Consider the following 23,036-nt stretch of genomic DNA (forward strand, 5'->3'; position numbering starts at 1 on the left):
ACCAGTGCGCCCACAAACTCCTCTCTTGGCCAGTGCCAGACTTTGTCTTCCCAATTTTTATTTTGTTTCTTAGGAAAAGAAAGGAACCTCTCGTGCAAGCACTGAGTCATTACTGACTCGTGGAGGGACGCCAGCTTTCGCTGACGCTTTCTTGGCAGGCCTTAGAGCGGGGTGGTTTGCCATTGCCTTCCCCGGCCATGATTACCTTTCCCCCAGCTAACTGGGTACTCATTTTACCGACCTCGGGAGGATGGAAAGCTGAGTCGACCCGAGCCAGCTGCCTGAAACCAGCTTCCGCTGGGATCGAACTCAGGCCGTGAGGAGAGTTTCAGCTGCAGAAACTGCTGCTTTACCGCTCTGCACCACACGAGGCTCAGTTTGTTTCTAAAGATACCTTAATTATTATTATTTTCTTTTAACGGAGAGGCTGGCATGCTGCAAAGCGAAGGGCTTCCTTCCAGTGCCATCTTTATTTGGGTTAAAAAAAATAGTTGTGTGTTTGTGTCCGCAGGTTCTTTGGCAAGTTACTTTTCTTTTCTTCGCACCAGACAGTTTGCCTTCTGGATAATGGATGTTTTGTGACTGGACTGGACCACTATGGCGGGCATTTTATGAACAGGCAAGCCCCCGCCCATGACAATCATTTTGTGAGAGTGCCCAAAACACACTCAAATTTCCAAATTTGCCCAGGCAGATACTGGATAAGAAGGACTGGTGTGAGATATTGAGTTGAGAATATAGATATTAAGATAAAGAATACTAGAATTCTATAGAAAAAAACTTTTAAGTACTTATCAGTGGAACCTTCGCAAACTGGGGAGAGGCAACGAGTGGGGTACCGCAGGGCTCAGTCCTGGGCCCAGTGCTCTTCAACATTTTTATTAATGATTTGGACAAGGAGGTGCAAGGAACGCTTATCAAATTTGCAGATGACACAAAATTGGGTGGGATAGCTAATACCCTGGAAGACAGAAACAAACTTCAAAGTGATCTTGATAGGCTGGAGTGCTGGGCTGAAAACAACAGAATGGAATTTAATAGGGATAAATGCCAAGTTCTACATCTAGGAAATGGAAACCAAATGCTCAGCAATACTACATACGAGAAGGGTCATGGAATTGTTGTAGATCACAAGCTGAATATGAGCCAACAGTGCGATATGGCTGCAAGAAAGGCAAATGCTATTTTGGGCTGCATTAATAGAAGTATAGTTTCCAAATCACGTAAGGTACTGGTTACTCTCTATTCGGCCCTGGTTAGGCCTCGTCTAGAGTATTGCGTCCAGTTCTGGGCTCCACAATTCAACAAGGACGCAGACAAGCTGGAGCGTGTTCAGAGGAGGGCAACCAGGATGATCAGGTCTGAAATCAAAGCCCTATGAAGAGAGACTGAAAGAACTGGGCATGCTTAGCCTGGAGAAGAGACGATTGAGGGGAGACATGATAGCACTCTTCAAATACTTAAAAGGTTGTCACACAGAGGAGGGCCAGGATCTCTTCTCCATCATCCCAGAGTGCAGGACACGGAATAACGGGCTCAAGTTAAAGGAAGCCAGATTCCAGCTGGACATCAAGAAAAACTTCCTGACTGTTAGAGCAGTACGGCAATGGAATCAGTTACCTAAGGAGGTTGTGGGCTCTCCCACACTAGAGTCCTTCAAGAGGCAGCTGGAACCATCTGTCAGGGATGCTTTAGGGTGGATTCCTGCATTGAGCAGGGGGTTGGACTCGATGGCCTTGTAGGCCCCTTCCAACTCTGCTATTCTATGATTCTATGAAGAAAGAACTGACAGAAACCAATACGCAAAGAAGCCTTATAACCATATGCATTGCAACTATGGAAACCATTATTGATTTATTATATATTTATTACATTTATATACCGCCCCATAGCCAAAGCTCTCTGGGCAGTTTACAAAAGTTAAAAAGAATGAACATTAAAAACAAATATACAAAAAAATTAAAAGCATAAAAAGCATAAAAACAACAATATTCATTTTAAACAACTATTCTGGAGTCAGCTAAAAAACTCAGCATATGTTGTTAACTGCCTGGGAGAAGAGAAAAGTCTTGACCTGGTGCCGAAAAGATAACAATGTTGGCGCCAGGCGAGCCTCGTCGGGGAGATCATTCCAAATTGGGGGGGGGCAACCACTGAGAAGGCCCTCTCCCTTGTTGCCATCCTCCAAGCTTCCCTCGGAGTAGGCACTTAGATGTTGAGCGCAGTGTACGGGTAGGTTCACATCAGGAGAGGCGTTCCATCAGGTATTGCGGTCCCAAGCCATGTAGGGCTTTATAGGTTAAAACCAGCACCTTGAATTGGGCTCGGAAACATATAGGCAGCCAATGCAAGCAGGCCAGAAACAATTATTATTATTATTATTATTATTATTATTATTATTATTATTATTATTATTATTTATATAGCACCATCAATGTACATGGTGCTGTACAGATTACACAGTAAATAGCAGGACCCTGCCACGTAGGCTTACAATCTAATAAAATCATAGTAAAACAATAAGGAGGGGAAGAGAATGCAAACAGGCACAGGGAAGTGTAAACAGGCACCGGGTAGGGTGAAGCTGACAGTATAGGTTCAGAACAAACTCAATATTTAAAAGCTGTAGGGAAAAGAAAAGTTTTTAGCTGAGTTTTAAAAGCTGTGATTGAGTTTGTAGTTCTCAAGTGTTCTGGAAGAGTGTTCCAGGCATAAGGGGCAGCAGAAGAAAAAGGACGAAGCCGAGTAAGGGAAGTAGAGGCCCTTGGGCAGGCGAGAAGCATGGCATCAGAGGAGCGGAGAGCACGAGCGGGGCAATAGTATATTCATCCCAGTATTTTGTTTCCCACTCTTTTATGTTGGGATGTTTCAGAGCCTGAAGCCTCTACACGGGAGTTGGGCAGGCAGTGCTCCTGCCCATCACTCAGAACTAACCCACATCACACAGATGCTCAAGTGGCAAAACGTACCATGGGAGGAGGGCGCATTTACTTGTGTTACTAAATTCCAATTAATTTCAAACAACTGGTGTGCTCTGTGAAAGAGTGACAGAGGAAGGAACAGTTAATGGTGGCAGCAGAATGGGAAACTGAGGGTTAAGTTGCTGAGCTGTGGGGCCTAAAAGGATTAAGGTGAGACAGGAGCAGCAGTTGTATGACTAAACCCTCACACACGTCATTAGCACAAAGGGGGGATTGAAGTGGTCCTGTAAGGTAGCCTGTGAGAGCAAGACGTCACACCCACCAGCCTAAAAAGGTTGAGGAGCCCTTCTCAAATGCGTCTGGTCTTTCTCCCTTGCTGCCCCATGCTCTTGGAACACTTCCTAAAACACCTGCATGACGCTAATCTCTAATCAAAATCCACCTTTGCATGCAGAAGGTTCCAGGTTCCGTTTCTGGCATCTCCAGGTAGGGAGGAGAAAAGTCCTGCCTGGAATCCTGGAAGAGCTTAAATGGACCAAGGCAGCTTCCTCTGCTCCTAACAACTTTCACATAAAATATAGGGTGTCGCCGCCGCATTTTGAATACCCGATACAGTTCTGGTCACTCATTTCAAAAAAGCCGATCGTAGAGGTAGAAATGGCACAGGAAAATTCCACCGAAAAGATTAAGGGAGGGGGGGTGCAGCACTTTCCCTATGCGGAAAAGCTAAACACTTTGGGGGCTTTTGAGTTTACGAAAAAATGACCCAGTGGGAGAACATTCATTCCACACATTATAAATTATAGAGAGAGGGAGGGGGGAATTTCTCCTTCTCATACCACAGGACAGATAAAAGAAAGTCCTTCTTCATACAGCGCATAAACTATGGAATTCATTTCCACAAGATTTTATTTATTTATTTATTTATTTATTTATTTATTTATTACATTTCTATACCGCCCAATAGCCGGAGCTCTCTGGGTGGTTCACAAAGTGCAGTGATGGCCGCCGATTTGGGTGGCTTTAAAAGTTGTTGTTGTTGTTTATTCGTTCAGTCACTTCCGACTCTTCGCGACTTCATGGACCAGCCCACGCCAGAGCTTTCTGTCGGCCGTCGCCACCCCCAGCTCCCCCAAGGTCAAGTCTGTCACCTCCAGAATATAACTTATCCCCTGTTCCTCCCCAGTAGCATTTTGACCATCTTCCGACCTGGGAGTCCCAACTTCCGATGGTATACCGACATATCTCTGGTTGTACTGATCCATTTAGTTTTCACGGCAAGACTACTGGGGTGGGTTGCCATTACCTTCCCCAGGGATCGTATTTAGTCTGACCTCTCTACCATGACCTTCCTGTCTTGGGTGTCGCTTCACGATTTAGCTCATGGCATCCTTGAGGTGCTCAAGCTCCAGCACCACGACAAGGTAACAATCTCCTTTGCTGAAGGGCTTTAAAAGAGGGTTGGATAAATACCTGGAGAAGGCTATCAATGGCTACTAGCCCTAATGGCGATGTACTACTTCCAGTATCCGAGGCAGTAAGCCTGTGTGCAGCAGCTGCTGGGGAACATGGGTGGAAGGGTGCTGTTGCTTGTGGGCTCCTGGCCGACGGCTGGTTGGCCACTGTGTGAACGGAGTGCTGGACTGGATGGACCCTCGGTCTGATCCAGCACGGCTCTCCGTATGTTCTTACAACACTAGAACGTGAGCTCACCCAATGAAACGGCCATGCAGGAGATTCAAGACAAATACAAAAGAAGTCCTTCACACAAAGTATGGTTTAATTTACCTAATTCTCTGCCACAGGATCAGTGCCAGGCAGCTCCGGGTACTGGGAGCCCTTGGACAAGACACCTTCCATGGTGCCCCTCCTTCACTGAGCCCACCCTTCTCACTGCCGTGGTCACTGGCTGCTCCTGCTACTCCTCCTTTTTCTCATCATGGCTCCCACTTGCTTGCATGGCAGGCAGAGAGCCACGGGGCGAGGAGGCCGTGGCATCTCCTGCACCTCCTTATCACCACCACCACTTCCTGAGCCAGAGCAAGAGGCAGGTGAACGGTCAGGTTGCAGCGGTGAAGAGGAGCAGCTCCATGTGGCTCTTGCCAGTGGGCCCTTGTGGGGGAGTGGACTCTCGACAGGTGCTCAGCCCTGGCTACCCTTGATGCCAGCCCTGCAGAAGATGCAGTAAGAGCTACCGACTCTCAGGGCTTTAAAAGGGGATGGGAGAAGTTCCCAGTGGATAGCCATTGAGAGACCTCTTCGCCATGACAGGTAGCCTGCTTCCACATCCATCCATTCAGCTAAAGGACAAGGGACTTCTGTTGACCACACCTCCTGCCTGGAGGCATTCTGGAAGCATTGGGCTGGCCAGCGGAAGCGGGGACGGGATGAATCCTTAGCTGTCACGACGCTTCTCAGGCCCATTCCCCTACTGCACTGAAGAACGAGATTGAGAGCCATTGTTTTAAGGAACTAAAATGCAGGTGAAGCAGACCAGAACAGCTGCCGAGTCAGGAAATTAGGTTTCAGCGCAAGAGGGAGGGAGACTGGGGGAAAGCAGAAGAGCGCGTCAGGCTGCACCATCCCAAGGAAATGGAACGTGGAAATGACATTCACCCTGCCCAAGTGATACCTGGCAAGCATCCTGAGCCGCTCCTGCGGCTAAACTTGCTCAACCGCGGCCCACCGACTTAGAAAGTGGCCTGGCTGCTGTGACTAATTCAGGCGGGCTGCAAGCCCTGCGAAAGCATAGCAGGAAGGAGCCGTGGGGAGGCAGGCTGCACAATTTTTGCCCAGTCACCCGGGCCACCTCTCCCTCAGCCTGCCTTGATTTCTGCCAGCTCGGTCTTAAGACACAACACACACACACACACACACACACACACACACACACACACACACACTAAATACTACAAACGAGAAGGATCTTGGAATTGTTGTAGATTGCAAACTGAAGGAAGCCGCCGAGCCCTGGGAACTTTTTGCCGCCGCCGCCGCTTCTTCCTCCGTCTCTTCTGACCAGGTAGCTACACTAGGAGTTTCAGGGCGCCCTGAAGCGCTTTCGGGGTGCCCCGAAGACTGTGTGTGGAAGCCCTCCAGGATGATCAAGGGTCTGGAAACAAAGCCCTATGAAGAGAGACTGAAAGAACTGGGCATGTTTAGCCTGGAGAAGAGAAGATTGAGGGGAGACATGATAGCTCTCTTCAAATACTTAAAAGGTTGTCACACAGAGGAGGGCCAGGATCTCTTCTCGATCCTCCCAGAGTGCAGGACACGGAATAATGGACTCAAGTTAAAGGAAGCCAGATTCCAGCTGGACATCAGGAAAAACTTCCTGACTGTTAGAGCAGTGCGACAATGGAATCAGTTACCTAGGGAGGTTGTGGGCTCTCCCACACTAGAGGCCTTCAAGAGGCAGCTGGACAACCATCTTTCGGGGATGCTTTAGGGTGCATTCCTGCATTGAGCAGGGGGTTGGACTCGATGGCCTTGTAGGCCCCTTCCAACTCTGCTATTCTATGATTCTATAAGTTTGGCCTACATTGACTAAACTGGTTGGGCTGATGGAAGACCTCCGCTGGGTGAACAGCTCACATGGAGCTCTCTGCTCCAGCTACCTTGCTCAGGTCGGGTACGGAGGGACCTTTCGGTGGTGGCAACTTTCCTACGGATGCTCTCCCTAGGGAGGCTCTCTTGGCACACACTTGGATGTCTTTCCAGTTATTTTTATTTTTACTTTAAAAAAAAACAGCTTTGAGAGCAAATGAGCTTGTATACCCACACGGCACACTACGTTAGGGCTACAAAAGTCACACTAGCCTGCCCTGTTACTTTGTACAAGGCTGTTGCAAGAAAAGATCAATCTCCTTGATTACCCAGAGGGCAATTAAACTTTCTGGTTACCTCTGGGAAGAGCCCGTGCTGACGCAACCGCCGTTCCGCTGTACGGCTGCATATTGCTCGCATCAGGCGGAGAGAGAAAAGGCCTTGTGGACCGCCAAGTCTGCCTGAACGGAACACAGGCTTCCTCCCAAGCATTTCCTGCAACTCGGAAAGATCTCCAGGGATAACCATCTCTCTCATCGGCCGCTAAGATAATTCCTTTGTTTAATGGTCCTTACCCTTAAGATTGCGTTATGCTTCATTCTATCCTTGGGGCGGATTATTCAAAGCCGGTGCATGTCACAACGCTGTTCTCAACCCCCAGGAAACAATCCCTTATTTACACCGGGGATCGTCGCAATTGTTTTTGAGGCAGCGGGTGCTGCCCTTCCGTTTTACTCCATCCCCTTTTAAATGTGCCCCTGTTGATCTTTTCATTGCTTGCCTTTCCTGGGTAAAGCTGAGGGACCCAACACCTGCCAGGGGGGAATCTGCACGTCGTTCTCAGGGCGTTTCCATCCGCCCCCAGTGCACCCCGAAAACGATCGTGTAACTCGCCTGTAAAAGAGCCGAGGAAGAAGCGTCCTTGCCGCCACCGCCGCCGCCACCCAACCCTCTCCTCGCCGGCTGGGACGGAGAGCTCAGGGGAAGAAGGCGAGGTGGAGACCTTCTTCCGCTCTCCACCCCGCCTTCTTCTGCCGAGCTCTCCGAGCTGTTTGGCGAGGAGGGAGTTGGGTGCCGCTGCCGCCGGCAAGGACGCTTCTTCCTCGGTTCTTTTACAAGCAAGTTACACGATCATTTTCGGGGTGCACTGGGGGCGGATGGAAACGCCCTGAGAACGACGTGCGGATTCCCCCCTGGTCTGGCTTTAACAGGAGGTAGCAGTTTGCAAATATGAAACCCAGCCCCCGGAATAGAGAAGCCCAGAGCAAAGAGGCCACCAAGGGCAACCCCTTGCTCAAAGGTGGCAGCGTCACACCTGTGCCACCTGTCGTAGATCAAACTGTGCCATCACATCCACTAGCAAGTAGCCACGGAGAGCAAATGCTGCGTAAGAAGGCACTTTATTTATTTATTTATTTAATTTTTATACCGCCCAATAGCCGAAGCTCTCTGGGCGGTTCGCAAAAATTAAAACCACAAAAAACATCCAACAGGTTAAAAACACAATTACGAAATTGTGTTTTTCGTAATTCACTTAGCGACCTGCCTGGGGCCACATGGAAGCTTTAGTGCCTTCACAGACGGAAATGGGCGGGGGTGGGGAAGCAACCTGGCTTTGTAGCATGAAGTGTTTGGATTGCCCAAGCTTGGTCTAAACAAACTAGGATCAGAGCAGGAGCTTACTACCATGCTTTCAGACTCTAGTTTCACATTTCCCCAAATGCTCTGGCTCAGACACACATCAACGCCGTTGGGAGCGGTCATTAGGGGATTTGGAGCTAAATGCCATCAATACGCTGATGACACACAGCTCTATCTCCCTGTGACAACTGAATCAGGTGAGGCTGTGCAGGTCCTGGACCAGTGCCTAGACTCAGTAATGGGCTGGATGAGGGCCAATAAACTGAGACTAAATCCTGGCAAGACGGAAGCCCTGTGGGTGAGTGGTTCCCGAGTCCGGGAGACAGGCTCGTTGCCTGTTCTGGATGGGGTTGCTCTGCCTCTGAAAGAACAGGTTCGTAGTTTGGGGGTACTCTTAGACCCGTTTCTGTCGTTGGAGGCTCAAGTAGCCACCACGGCTCGGAGTGCCTTTTACCATCTTCGGTTGGTTCGCCAACTACGGCCTCTCCTGGACAGGGATAGCTTGGCCATGGTAGCTTCAATCAATTCCTTTACACGTCTCTCCTCTCTTTCTCTAAAGCAGCACAAAAGAACAGATTCCCAATAAAGTATCTTTTAACAGAAGGGATGATCTCAGCAATAAGCGGAGGGGTGTCGTACGGAACATCACACTTTTCAAAAGAAGAGCCCGAAAGAATTACGAGCCAATTAGATCTTGGTGTGCCATATTTTATTTTCATAAAAGGCTTGGATTCCAAGGAGGCGATAAACAACTTGCACTCGCGACACAAGAGTTTTCTTTCATGCCCAGCACGACGCAGAAAGGGAAAAAGAGAACGGCTCAGGGAAAACAGGGGAAAGGCACAACCACAGGTCAAGCACTGAGCGATCTGTTTTTAAAATCCTAATTAGATATAAATTATATAGACCAACAATGCTCAATACAAGGAGCACGGCCCAGGGCATCCGTTATCTGTTATCCTTCCACATCGCAGTCCAAATGCAGTATGTCTTAGTCACACCGTACCGCGTTGAGCTTAAGACAGCTGCAAAAGAGATACTGCTACTTCTTATTATCAACTTCACTCCCCATGTTGAAAATGGTCTTACTTCTAAATGTAGCTTGTGCAGGGAAGGCAGATTGCTACCTCCAGTATCTGAGGCAGTATGCCTATAGACACCAGTTGCTGGGGAACATGGGTGGGAGGGTGCTGTTGCACTGTTTCCTGCTTGTGGGTCCCTGGTCGACAGCTGGCTGGCCACTGTGTGAACGGACTGCTGGACCAGATGGACCCTTGGTCTGATGCAGCAGGGCTCTTGTTATGCTCTTACGTTGACCTGGCTCCCAAATCCTGTACAGAGAGGGGAGGAGCAAGGTAAAAGGAGATGCAGAAGGGGAGGAGCCATTGCTCAATGTTTGAGCACCAGCAATGCATGCTAACTGCCTCTGCTACTGGAAGTAGCACATAGCCATCAGGGCTAGTAGCCATAGATAGCCTTCTCCTCCAGGAATTTATCCAACTCCCTTTTAAAGCCATCCAAAGTGGTGGCCGTCACTGCATCGTGTGGAAGTGAATTCCATAATTTAACTATGCCTTGCGTGGAGAAGTCCTTCCTTCCATCGGTGTGGAATCTACCACCAATCAGCCTCAGGGGACGATAGGGTCATGGGTGCTAGAATTGTGAGAGAGGGAGAAAAATGTCTCCCTCTCCACTTTCTGCACACCGTGCATCATTCTGTACACCCTAATCATGTCTCCTTGTCTATGCACAAAGACATCGCTTTACAGACATCCATACTCAATGCATAGAAGTCAGGGAAGGAAGTGGGGAAGCCATGTGAAAGATGTAGCAGATGCTGGTGGTGTGGCCCTGCAACTTCTTCAGTGCACATAAATTTAAAAGCATCCAATAACACTGGACCAGCAGGTGCCAAAGTTACATCCACTCAGTCTGTATCAACTGTAGCCCCCAAGTCAGAACGGACCTGAGCAATTTTGTCTGCCAAGTACAGGGCAAATGGTTCACAGAATTGACCTGCCGACAGTGCCACGTTGAGCTTAAGACAGTAAGCTCAAGGCCCGTAGGGTAGCAAGCCAGGGAAGGAAGTGGGGAAGCCATGTGAAAGATGTAGCAGATGCTGGTGATGTGGCCCTGCCCCTTCTTCAGTGCACATGAACCCCTGAAGGGGGCTTCAGTCGCTACTTGGACGTAGTAAAATTCTCACCACTCAGATGGCCAAATATACGAAGCCCCTGTCCTCATCATCACCAAACGTCCCTTGCAACCACCCAAGGATTACGGAGTGTGGCAACATTGAAAATACTGCCAAAGAGCCTTGTGGCACCTTTGTGGCACCTAACACATGTATTTTGGCATAAGCTCGTGTGGCGCAGAGCGGTAAAGCAGCAGTTTCTGCAGCTGAAACTCTCCCCACGGCCTGAGTTCGATCCTAGCGGAAGCTGGTTTCCAGCAGCCGGCTCGGGTCGACTCAGCCTTCCATCCTCCCGAGGTCGGTAAAATGAGTACCCAGTTAGCTGGGGGAAAGGTAATAAAGGCTGGGGAAGGCAACGGCAAACCACCCCACTATAAGGCCTGCCAAGAAAACGTCAGCGAAAGCTGGCGTCCCTCCAAGAGTCAGTAATGACTCAGTGCTTGCACGAGAGGTTCCTTTCCTTTCCTTCATGGGCAGCGTCCACCAAAACGTATGCCGAAATAAATGCTGCCATCTCTTCAGATGCAACAAGACTCTTTGATGTTTTTGCTGTCACAGGCTACCCCTTTGGAAACTGAAAATATGGAGCAATTGCTACAGTTCTCTACAAATTCCTCACCTGCGGTCACTGATCAAATTGTAAGATTGCTAAGATATCATAATGGGGTCATGTAAACATGAGAAATCTTTTTCTTTCTTTCTTTTTGTAAATATTCACCCATAAAAGAGAGCATTTCCAATTTGTAGGGGTCTATAGCCCCCATATATTTTAATTAGGTACATAAATACATGAGAACACTTCCTAAAGCCATCAGGAGGAAAGCGGGGGGGAGGGGACACTTGCAAGACGGCTCTCCAGGATGTTGTTAAAATTAATCCCTTGGCAGAGGAAGAAAACCTTAAATGGTCACAGTGTAAAGCAACTGCCTGGAGCAGGTTGCTACAGTTTTGAGGGTTCTGTTCTCGCATTCTTTGCTATCAAGAGAGCAGCTTACGGGCCCGAAATAATTAAGAGCAGAAAACTCAATTACCCAGCAAACTGAAAGACCTAAAAACTGCCGTGCTGAGCTAAATGGGAAAGACAAGGGCAGCCAGAAGGATCATCATTAGCATCAACTTAGAAATTTGTATGTAATATTACGCACACACTCTCCGGACGCAAGGAGATACCACCACCATGACTTCCCAGGTTCCTCTAAAATGCACCATGCTTTTAACTAATCCTGTTTTTAAGGGTCTTATTTCTCTGCACCAAAACATTAAAGGTTAATCTCTGCCCCCCAAGGGTGCACCTATATTTGCCTCTATTACAGAGGAGGAACCAAATGCTCAGGAAACCCTAACTCTATTACGTGAGACAGAGAGAGAAGACTCTAAATAAATCACAGCCATCTCTGCAGCAGGCTGCTAACTGCAACTCCCTGTGCAGTTTGATGGGATTTGTTGGCCTTCGAGATCGAGAAAGATCAGAACACCTTTAATTTGGTGCCTTTGGACAGAGGCCTGACCCAAAGAATTCATCAAACTGAGAGCTAGGAGGGAGAGAGAGAGAGAGAGAGAGAATGATGTCTTCATGAATACAGAGACCCAGTATGCCAAGAATATGACAGAGACCAGGGCTGCTTCCAGATGAGGCTTTTATAATGCAATTGTCCTGCCTCGTTCATGGAATTTTAGGGGGAAGATATCATTGCCTTCCATTTGCAACCCCCCTGTATTTTCCCACGGCTTCCTCCATCTTTCCCCCCCCTTCCCATTAAAAAAAAAAGACTTTAAGGAGGAAAAGATGGAATCACTGCACCATAATGGTTAGCACTGCTAAGAGCCCTCCATTTGAAAACACTCCAAGTTCTGTGACATGAAGAAAACAAGAGTAGCAAGCTCTGTACCAAAGACCCATTCTGAGCACCACTCTGATCGAAAGCTAGGGAATTACTGGGACAAGAACCTTCTCAGTGGTGCCCCCCCCATTTATGGAATACCCTCCCCAGACACTGTTCTTTGGCACATGTTTTATTCTCCTGCCTATGAAATGGCGTCTTTTCATTCTTTGCTGCCTGCTTATTTCACCACTGTTGGTTTGGTGACCCACTTGCACGTTTAGATTTTTAAGAAATCACAATTCATTATGGGGATTTGTATTAGACATTACTCCAGATTGGCAGTAGAGAAGGAAAGGGTGTATGTTTAATCAAACAGGTAAAGGAACACCAGTGCTGTTCTTTGTGGTCTCTGTGCATCACACTTAATAGGGCTCCGGGAGTCTCGCCTGGAACTTCCAATAGCTGAGAAGCGTTTTAGGCTGGAACTCCTCCCCCACCGCCGTGCATATATGTACCGTGTTCCCACCTAATCCCTCAGTTCCTTGAGACCGCATTTTGATCTCGAACTTATGGGTTCAACCGAATCATCCGTACCGACATACATCGACACCGAAGCAGGGACGGGGTGGGGGGGTAGTATGACTGCACAGATGACCACTCGAAGAACCACAGTTAAAGGTAAGCAACCTGTCATTCTTCTTCGTGGTCTCTGTGCATCACACTTAATGGGGCGATTAGCAAGCTGACTTACCGGAGGTGGCTAAAGTGTCTTACTGGAGGACTGATGCCGGACGAGACTCTGCGCAGGCACAGAGCCCCATTAAGTGTGACTGCACAGGTGACCACTCGAAGAACCAGTTACAGGTAAGCAACCTGTCATTATCCATCATGCATACTGCATAGCAGCAGGTACAAATTCAAGGGCCCATCCAGAACTAGGCAACTTGTCCAGCTGAGTCATTAAAGAATACCTCGCTTGTAGCAAGGGCAGGACATCCTTTGAGTCGGTTAGGGCAGAATCCTATGTATGTTTAGACAGAAAAAAGCACTACAGCTCCCAGCATTCCTGGGAACGTGGGAAACTGTAGGATTTCATCCCGTCCAAACATGCATACAATTGCATCTTTAGTTACTCCCACAGTCCGGTTAGCAGGGCTGTTTTGACAGTGGAGCTAGTGAATCTTGTCCCCTGGGGGGAATATGCACTCTACCTGATTTTGGAGCTCACACCTCTCAATCCAGGGATGGGGCGGGGGAGCGCACAAGCTCCTGCTTCCGACATTGCACTGAAGGGCAACAGAAGTACAACCCCAACGCACACTTTGCATTTCCACCGCTTATCCAAAGTGTTATGTGCTCCCGGCAGCGAGGCCAAACCCAAGCGACGTTTGCTCTCCCTTAAATCATCCAGACCAAAGGCGCGTCTCACCAGTGACGCTCCTGCCACCCTGGGTTCTTGCCAACACTGCTTTCTATCCGCACCAGGTTATTTAGATTAGAAAACATACATTTTTCTGCCAAGCCCTGCAAGCAAACTTGTTTGAAGTCGAAAAAGACACGCACGATACTTCAAAGTGTTGATGCCATAAATTGCAAGTGTGAGAATAAAGCGTAAGTGGCCCGAGGTGGGGGGAGGAAGGGGGGAATCAGACTATTGTTCTAAAATGACAGATGAAAGAAGGCGGAGGAGGGAGAGCGAGCGAGCAATAAACTTGGGGGGGGGGGGCTGACACCCCTTCCAGAATGGTGCTTCCCTGATTACAGAGATTTATGTAGTCAGTAGATGATCACCTAAGTGTAATTACTCTGCAGAGATCTCCAGGATGGGCCCGTTCCAAGATGGATAAGCAGGTGGTTATTGCTTTCATTACAGCTACATATTATCTTCTTCAGCAAACACACCCTCCACTAACAGCCACGCGGCAAGGATGGGAAACAACGAACGGATATGTAGACGCTTTAAAACGCTCCGTCTCGGGAGCAAGGGAGCATATCTCAACCTGCAACCGCTTTGTGGTCGCCCTGCCTGTGGCTTGCAGGCGATGCACAGTTTGGGAAACTCAAGCTTGACTGCTGCAAAGTGCTGCACGTGGGACAGCCCTTGCAAAGTGTTCGGAAACTTCATCCGGTTCAAAATTCAGTAGCCCATCAACAGTGATACTGGTTTGCTGGCTCTCAAGTTTGCTTACAAGGCACAATGAAAAGCTGCCTGTTCTTAGGTTTAAAAGCCCTAAATGGTTTGGAAAGCAGGAATCTCAAGGGCCGTCTTCTCCCCTAAGAAATTGTGAAAGAGTTAACATTACGGGCTGAGTTCCTTTTCAAGGTTCCCTGTCATCAGAGATAATGTTTTCCACAGAGAAGGCCTTTTCTGTGGTGGCCCCCTGGTTTTGGAAATCCTTCCAGAAGCGCGCCATGATTACTATTGTTTAGAGGAAAAGATAAGCTTCCCTGGTCTTTTAATCAGCAATGTTTTTTATTACATAAAAATTGTTTTTATTCTGAACTGCTGTTTTATTCAGATTTAAGCCTGGCTTTGTTATTTGTATGACCTTCATAAGCCACCACGTGGTTTTTGATTGATTCATTGATTGATTGTTAACAAATTGAATTTTCTTTAAACAGACAGCTGAAAAAATCTAAAAACAGAAGTTTGTTCATGGCAAATGGATCAAGAGGGTCCCCCATCCCTGTTAACTGGGGAGCTTTCGCTAGCCAGAAAGACTAAAGTGCAAAGAACCACAAAACCTATGGGTCTCATCCACTTCCACATGGGTTGAGGGAACATGGGGATGAGTTTGGAAATGCAGCAAGGCAGCAGCCCATGTGCCAAAAACTCCACAAAGTCTTTGTGGTGATGTGACAAAACTAGGAATGTACAGATTTCGTTAAATCCGCTCCATCCCTGTTCCGCAGGTAGACAGGCGTCTTTCATTCCAACATCTGCTCATTGATGGAATCCATATATTTTCATTCTATGCGCACTAATTCACATTAGCGCAAGTAAGAATTTGCACAAATGCCCCACCCCACGTGAAAAATCGGTCCGCAAGCATGCAGAATCCATGTGACTCGGGGGAAAACAGTCTGCCACAGAATCCCACAGGTTGGGTTCATAAAAATCCAAGCTCATTTGAATCCATTGACACCTCTAGATAAAACCTGGGAAATGGGCATGCAGAAACTGTTACTGCTCCATTTTGGCACACCCAAAAGTCAGCCCATGGTCCTCGCAAGTCTTTTCCACGTACTTTCAGGATCATGCAAAACACTCTAGTTAGGTTCTGTGCAGACATGACCGTTTAAGAAAGAGCACTTTACGGTTGGCGGGTAAGGAACTCTTCACTCCCCTGCCCGTTCTTAACTCTGCCGGCCCGTTGCTACTTTTCTGTAACTTTACACAGCCAATTTGGTATTCTCAAAATGAGCTCACTTAAGCCTACTTCAAAAGAACTTACTGGATTTGCAAACCTATCCCCATGTGCCAAGTGGATTACACCTAGTGCATATTGATAGATCAATTCCTTTTTTAATGTAATAGGGCACATTTCTACAAAAAAAAAGTCCTGAAATAACCAGCAGGGAGGGCGGTATAGGCAAGCTCTAGCCTTCATTTAATTTTTAAGAGGGACAGCAGGTAAATTCAAAGGAAAACTCCAATGAATAAACTGAGAAAACAGGTTGGAATACAAGAATACCTGCTTTATACCATGGCAGGGTGTTTGTTCATCCAGGCCTGGATTATCTCCACCAACTGAGAGAGGTTTTTCCCACCCCCTGCTACCTGAGACTTTTAAACCAGAGATGCCCTGGGATTCTGAGCACAGGAAGCACCTGTTCTTCCCCTTTATGGTAGTCCCTTACACCAGAAAGTACGCAGGCACCAAGGCAGTTGGGGGGGGGGGATTAGTATGATTAGGAGTGCCCAACTCAGAATAAGACGTGTGTATTCCTGTGCACCCTGCGATTACGACCAAAGTTACCAGGGTTACAGAATCAGAATTAGATACATTTATTATGCAAAACACCAGAGAAGTGCAGATCTGCTGGGAAAACAGCTTGCAAGCCAGGATCACGGGTTCGAGTATTATGAGAGTGGAAGAAAAACGTCTGCCTTTCCACTTTCGACGCACCACACATAATCTTATACACCTCCATCATGCCTCATAGAATAGAAGAGTTGGAAGGGGCCTATACGGCCATCGAGTCCAACCCCCTGCTCAATGCAGGAATCCACCTTAAAGCATCCCTGGCAGATGGTTGTCCAGCTGCCTCTTGAAAGCCTCTAGGGTGGGAGAGCCCACGACCTCCCTAGGTCATGGATTCCATTGTCGTCGTACTCTAACAGTCAGGTTTTTCCTGATGTCCAGCCGGAATCTGGCTTCCTGTTACCTCCTTGTTGTAGTCACCCCTTAGCCTCCTTGTTTCCAAGCTAAACAATCCCAGCTGTTGCAACCTTTCCTCACAGGGGAGCTGCTCCAGCCCCTTGCTCATTTGAGTTGCCCTTTGCTGCACTTTTCCCAACTCTGCAATATCTTTTTTTAGGGGCAGTACCAGCCTGCTGTGAAAATCAGCAACCCTACGCGATTCAATACTCCACCTTCTTTCTTCAACTAATTCCTCCCACCAAAGCTTCCCCTGAGCTTTGTGGTGGAGCAAGAATTTCATAGAATCATAGAATCATAGAATAGCAGAGTTGGAGGGGGCCTACAAGGCCATCGAGTCCAACCCCCTGCTCAATGCAGGAATCCACCCTAAAGCATCCCCGACAGATGCTTGTCCAGCTGCCTCTTGAAGGCCTCTAGTGTGGGAGAGCCCACAACCTCCCTAGGTAACTGATTCCATTGTCGCACTGCTCTAACAATCAGGAAGTTTTACCTGATGTCCAGCTGGAATCTGGCTTCCTTTAACTTGAGCCCGTTATTCCGTGTCCTGCACTGTGGGAGGATCGAGAAGAGATCCTGGCCCTCCTCTGTGTGATAACCTTTGAAGTATTTGAAGAGTGCTATCATGTCTCCCCTCAGCCTTCTCTTCTCCAGGCTAAACATGCCCAATTCTTTCAGTCTCTCTTCATAGGGCTTTGTTTCCAGACCCCTGATCATCGTGGTTGCCCTCCTCTGAACACGCTCCAGCTTGTCTGTGTCCTTCTTGAATTGTGGAGCCCAGAACTGGCTCCACAATTCAATTTGAACTCTCACCACCCACATCCTAAACCGCTGCTGTTATTCCCATGCCATGTCACCCACCAAGGATTCCTGATGTCTTCTACTATACATATTTTATATGCGCGCATCACATGCCATTTCACTTGCGCATGCCATGCGCAAGCGACAGGCTAATGGTCCATTAGGTCTGCATCCGAGCATTAAGAACACATTTGTGGCTGCGTATCATAAAGGCCTCGTTGTGTGCGTGTCTTTGCACACTTTACAATTGATTGGTATATGTCTAGACTGTGTATGCTCCCCTGGGTGGCCGGGTATGGCTGGGGCATTCTGGGAGTTGTAGTCCAACACATCTGGAGCACCCCAGGTTGAGGAAGGCTGAGCTAGCTATTTCTAGTAACAGTGAAACACAGCGAATATTCAGAGACAGAGATCAGCGGTTCTGTCTTCAGCCAATGAAGCTTGAGATATCTCAAGGACAAGCCAATTTTCCGCTGCCGAAACCCAACATTCCAACATTTAAGGCCCCAGAATCGACCGGCGGGTTAGATGGATCACTAGCCTTCGCCCGGGAAGGTCATCCATTCTAGTCCTTAACCAGGAAAGGGAAATGCTGCGCGCCACGCAGGACCCCATTTTGCAACGTTCCACAAACGCTTTTATTTGTGACCCAGTTCAAAACTAATTACCGATGCATTTTTCAAGACAGCCTTTGAAATTTAAAAGTGTTCGGAGTCAAGTGGTCACTTTGAGGGCTGGAGGCAAGCGTGTACATTTTCCAGCTCTTTTTAGAGACATCTAAGGATAGTCAAACAGCAGCAGAACTGAGCAACATGCCAACGCAGGACTCCACCGCCAAGCGGCAAAGGAAGACTCCAGCGTCCTGGCCTTGGCGCCCTGGACTCCCCCACCCCCAGCCCGTCATACGGCTTTAAAATATTGATGAACCTCCTCAGCACTTTTGCACAGTGTTTATCACTTTGCCGCCTCTTCCAACACACACACAACACACACGTTCCCCTCCAGCTCTTGTCAAAGACGATGTTGTGTAAATTGTATGTACAGGGAAGGCTCTTGAAAAGCTATTTCCCCTACAGAGTTTGCAAACTCCTGCAGGGAAATCAAAGAAATCTCCATTACAATACATCGGTCTCCTGCAGGGAAGAATTTCATAGAATCTGCAGGAAGCTCGCTCGCTCCCCCCCCCCATCAGCACCCCTCTCCTTCCCACCCCCAAACCAGCACATAAAGGGGGGGGTGTCTCGCAAACACCTGTCCAATAATTCCAGCCAACAAAGCAAGAATCTTCTGCACACAGAGACAAAAAAACTGAAGACAGGGTAGTGAAGCTCTGTTTTAAAAAGAGTCTCATTGCTGAGCAAAGGAGGAGAAAGGGGGCGGATTCAACTGGATCTGTAATTCCGAAACCGCAATTCCCCCCAACCTGGTGCCCTTCGGACGTTTTGTTATTCAACGCCCATCAACCCCAACCAACATGGTCAGGAATGCTGGGAGTTGTAGTCCAAAACATCTGGAGGGCACCAGGTGGCAAGAAGGCTGGTGTAGGATGAAAGCTTCTGTTGCTACGAGTTTTGCTGGATGAAATCAAGACGGGCTTTTCTAAGCCAGTGTACTGCCTCCAACAGAGGCCAGCCAGATCAGAGCATGAAGGCAATAGCCCCTTTGCTCCCCAGCAGCTGGTATCCAGAGGTATTGACATAGCTCTCCTCAAGGGCACCACATGCTTTGGACTACAGCGCCCATAATCACTGACCACTAGGCATGCTGGCTGGGGCTTTCAGGAACTGTAGTCCAAACCATCCAGAGGGCACCAGGCTACCCGAGCTCTGCCCAAGACGATCCAAGATGAGGGTCAATACTTTAGCATCCTTTGCATTTTGAATGTAGAAGCAGAGCCAACATATTTTCAGAGTGGGACCCGTCCCCTCCAGATGTTGCTGACTACAATTCCCATCTTCCTTGACCACTGGCTATGCTGGCTGGGGCTGATGGGAACTAGAGTCCACCCACATCTGTAGGACCGCTGGTTCACCATCCCTGACAGAAGGAAATGGGCGGAGGTTTCATAACACCAATGTACATCATTTCTACACACATTCTCTCGGCAGCTCTGCCACGCAAAGTGGAGAACCATTATAGCCCTATCGCAGATGGGAACTGAGGCAGAGAGAACGGCTTGCCTGAAGCCACCTCCGCAAGCTCTGAAGAAGGATTCGAACTGGAGACTTCCCCGTTCACAGTCCGGCCTCTTAGCCACCAAGCTTCACGTGGGACAGACCGCTGCCTCCCTGGAGGACTCACTGGCAGTGAGACATTGAGAGAGGCCAGCCCTTCCCAGGGCGTTTCAGCTGCCACCCTCTGCGCGTGGACTTCAAAATACATTCCAGTGAACCCAATGGGGCTTTTTTTGCAAGCAAAAGATCGCAGGCGGCTGCATTTCACAGGCGCCAAAGCAAAAGCTGCCAGCCAAGGGAGGGCAGCACGTTCCTCTCCTCGGCTCCCAGAAGGCAATGAGAAATGCAGAAACCCAGAGGCCAGCGCCCCCTAGTGACCCTGAGCTGCTTAGCACATCTTCCTACACAGAAGCGGTGCGACAGCAGCTTATATTTGCCTCCAAGGAGCCCCTTGACCAAAAGAGAACCATTTCCATACAAAGTACAACATACTACCATGGGAGAGATCAACAAGGAGGGTCTCGGCATGCCCTGGCAATCCCAGCAGAATAAACCTGACTTCAGAAGCTGAAAACCTGCTGGAAAGGAAGGGAAGGGAAGGGAACACACACACCCCTCCATACATACACACACACACAGACATCCCAGCCTCAGAAAACTCTCCACACCCAGTTGTGACTGGCGAGGCGACTCAGCCCAGTCAGCCTTTCAGGAGTTACAAAAACATCCAGAAAGTTTTCTTCTATAGGATCAAATGGCTCCTTTTAAAAATATGAAACCACTAACAATATTCCTAAAGAGAGAGCAAAGTTCGCATTTCAAGGCAGCCCCAGAAAATGTGTCTGTTTCGTTTTCCTCCTCCCGTTTCCTTCTTTCAAAACGGTAAAGAATCTTGCGGTGCCTAAACACCGATTGTGGCAGCCGCTTTCGGAGGCGACACAGGCCACGCCATCGAAAGCGTGACGATCAGTTGAAGTGGAGTCCATGAAAGCCGATGCCGTAATATATGTGCTAGTCGGTGCCACAAGACATTTTTGCTTGGAGAAACTGACACGGCTATGCTCCCAGATACTTCTAAAGGGCAAAAATAGGGAAACTGGGCAAAAGTACCAGGCAAAGGAGGACAGACAGCAGGAAGGCCAGCGGCGGGCTGCAAAGGCATCAGGAATTCGAAAGCAGATCTGGGCTAACTTTGGACGAGCAACATTTCTGGCTCAAGATCAACCTTGTCCCTACCACTACTCAGGCGGCCCGCATTCTGCACCAACTGAAGTTTCTGAACTGCCTTCAAAGGCAGCCCCACATACAGAACATTACAGTAGTACAGCCTGGATGTCACTAATGCATGGATAAGTGAGGATAGGTCTCTCCAGATAGGGCCCAGTTGGTGTTCCAGCCCAAGCTGGTAAAAAGTATTCCTGGCTTCTCTAGTTAGAACAGAGTCCGGGAGGACTTGGGTCTTTTAGGGAGAGAGCAAGCCCATCTAAGAGCAGTAGTAAATCTCCATCCAAAGTACCTGGTTTCCCAACCCTTATCTTATCTGGATTCTCAGCTTGTTCACCCTCATCCACCCCAAAACAGCCCCCAGACACTGGCTCACGAGTCCCCTGGGATGTGCAGATGGAAACGAGAAGTAGAGCTGAGCATCACCCTACCCCCACCAACGACACTTCAACCCAAACCTCATGATGACCCTCCCCCAGTGGTTCCATGTAGATGTGAAAAAGCCTAGTCGGGTTACTCCAGAAGCCCATCCCTGACTATTTGCCACAAACACTCAATGGAACCTGCCTATACAAATGCACTCTATCGGAGAACATCAGTTGCTGGGACAAAGGAGGATGCAATTGGAAATGGGATACCGGAGCAGAGAGATTTTGGGGCGTGGACGAAACGTTTCTCCACATGCAATAGCAGTTAGGAACATAGACTTTGCGGACTGATTCAGCTCTGGGTCCACAAAGCTCCATGTTGTCTCTACTCGTCTTCTCCAGGGCTCCAGAGAGGGCATTCATTCCCTTGCGCTACCAGGAGATGGTGGGGATTGAACCGGAGACCTTCTGCGAGAAAGCAGGCGCTCTGTGGACAAGCGACAGCCCTTCCCCAGACCAAATGCTTGATATATTTCTGTTTCCGGACAGAGTCCCGGAACCTCTCCGGGGTTCTTTCCCGGCCTGAGAATTAAATCGGGGGGGCTTTTAGCATGCAAGGCGTGCGCCCCCGGGCTGAGCTATGGCACCTCGCCTAAAAATAAAACAAGTCTCCAGCCCTCATGGTTCTGGATAAAGGGCTGCTTTAAAGCGGCACTTCGGGAGACTGCTTCACCTCGAGCCGGAGCGTCGCCCATCGATGTCTGCACGCGGCCCCGGGGACTGAAGCCGGGACCTGCAAACCCCGCAAAGCACGCGCTTCCCCCGGGAGCGTTTGAAGGACGCGGGTCCCTTCGGACGCAGGAGCCACCGCATCCGACCTGCGACTCGTGCGCCGCCCCCGGATCGGGCCGCCTGCCTTCCTCCCGCACGAGACCGGCTCCCTCGCTCTGCCCAAGCCAGGCCGGGGGGAGGGGGAGAGAGAGAGAAATCCAACCGAAGTCCTACGTCGAGTAGACCCATTGAAATGCATGGGAGTTCCGTCCTCACAACTTAAGCCCCACTCATTGCAACGGCTCCACGGCAGGGACGCCGGGCGGGCGCAGGGTGGATGTCAACCCAGGCGCGTCCCAACGGAGCCGGCGGGCGGACTCCGCTCCGGGAAGCCGGGGCGCGCCGAAGTTTCCTGCCCGCGGCCGCGAGCGCCGCCCCGGCGCCAGCCAGCCAGCCGCCCACCCGCCCCCTCCCGGGCAGGCGCCCGCTGGGCCCCCGGCCGGAGCAGCTTACCTGGCCCGGGGGTCTCGGGGCCCCCCTTGGCGCCGGGCTGGAGCGCTTGGAAGGCGGCGCGGACGCGCTGGCAGGTGGGCTCCGCCCGGGCGCTCAGCAGCGCGGCGGCGGCCAGGAGGGCGCAAAGGCGCAAAGCCGGCAGCGGCAGCAGCGGCGGCGGGGGCAGCGGGGCGGCTCCGGCTGCTGCTGCGCCGCCGGTCATCGTGGCCTCGGGGCGGCCGCCGCCCGCCCGCGCATCCCAGGCCCGGCGGCGCGAGGAGGAGAGAAGGCGCAGCAGGACGCGCCGCGGCGGCAGCAGCAGCAGCAGCAGCGGGCGAGCAGAGCCGAGCCGGCCGGAGCAGAGCAGAGCAGAGCAGAGCGGCAGCAAGCAGGCGCCGCCGCCGACGGCTCTCCCAAGCGCAGCGCAGCGCCGAGCCGAGCCGGACCAGCCGCCGCGCCGCGCTGATTGGCCCGGGCCGCCCGCCGCCGCCCTGACTGGCTCCCCGCAAACTTTCCCCGGTTCTCATTGGCTCCGGCGGGGCACGGCGCGAGGGGGGCGCCCGGGAGAGCTGCTGCTGCTGCTGCTGCTGCGGTCCGAACTCCGAAGAGCTCTGCAGGGCCGGCGGCGAAGGGATGATCCTTCAGCTTCCCACAGGGGCTAACGGGATGCCAGGAGCAGGGCCTTGAAGGCGGTCCCCC

At 50.0% G+C, this 23,036-nt stretch overlaps 1 protein-coding gene across 1 annotated transcript in view; it reads right to left on the minus strand.

The window, feature by feature from the left end:
* Positions 1-22,560, minus strand: part of GPC3 (glypican 3) — a 213,656-nt gene extending 191,096 nt beyond the window's left edge. The window contains exon 1 of the mRNA XM_063142083.1: positions 22,359-22,560. Within this exon, the coding sequence (XP_062998153.1) occupies positions 22,359-22,560 (202 nt within the window). The remainder of the gene's footprint in view (positions 1-22,358) is intronic.
* Positions 22,561-23,036: the final 476 nt, after the last annotated feature.

This window comes from Elgaria multicarinata, chromosome 15 (assembly GCF_023053635.1).
Source record: "Elgaria multicarinata webbii isolate HBS135686 ecotype San Diego chromosome 15, rElgMul1.1.pri, whole genome shotgun sequence".
Classification (NCBI taxonomy): Eukaryota; Metazoa; Chordata; class Lepidosauria; order Squamata; family Anguidae; genus Elgaria; species Elgaria multicarinata.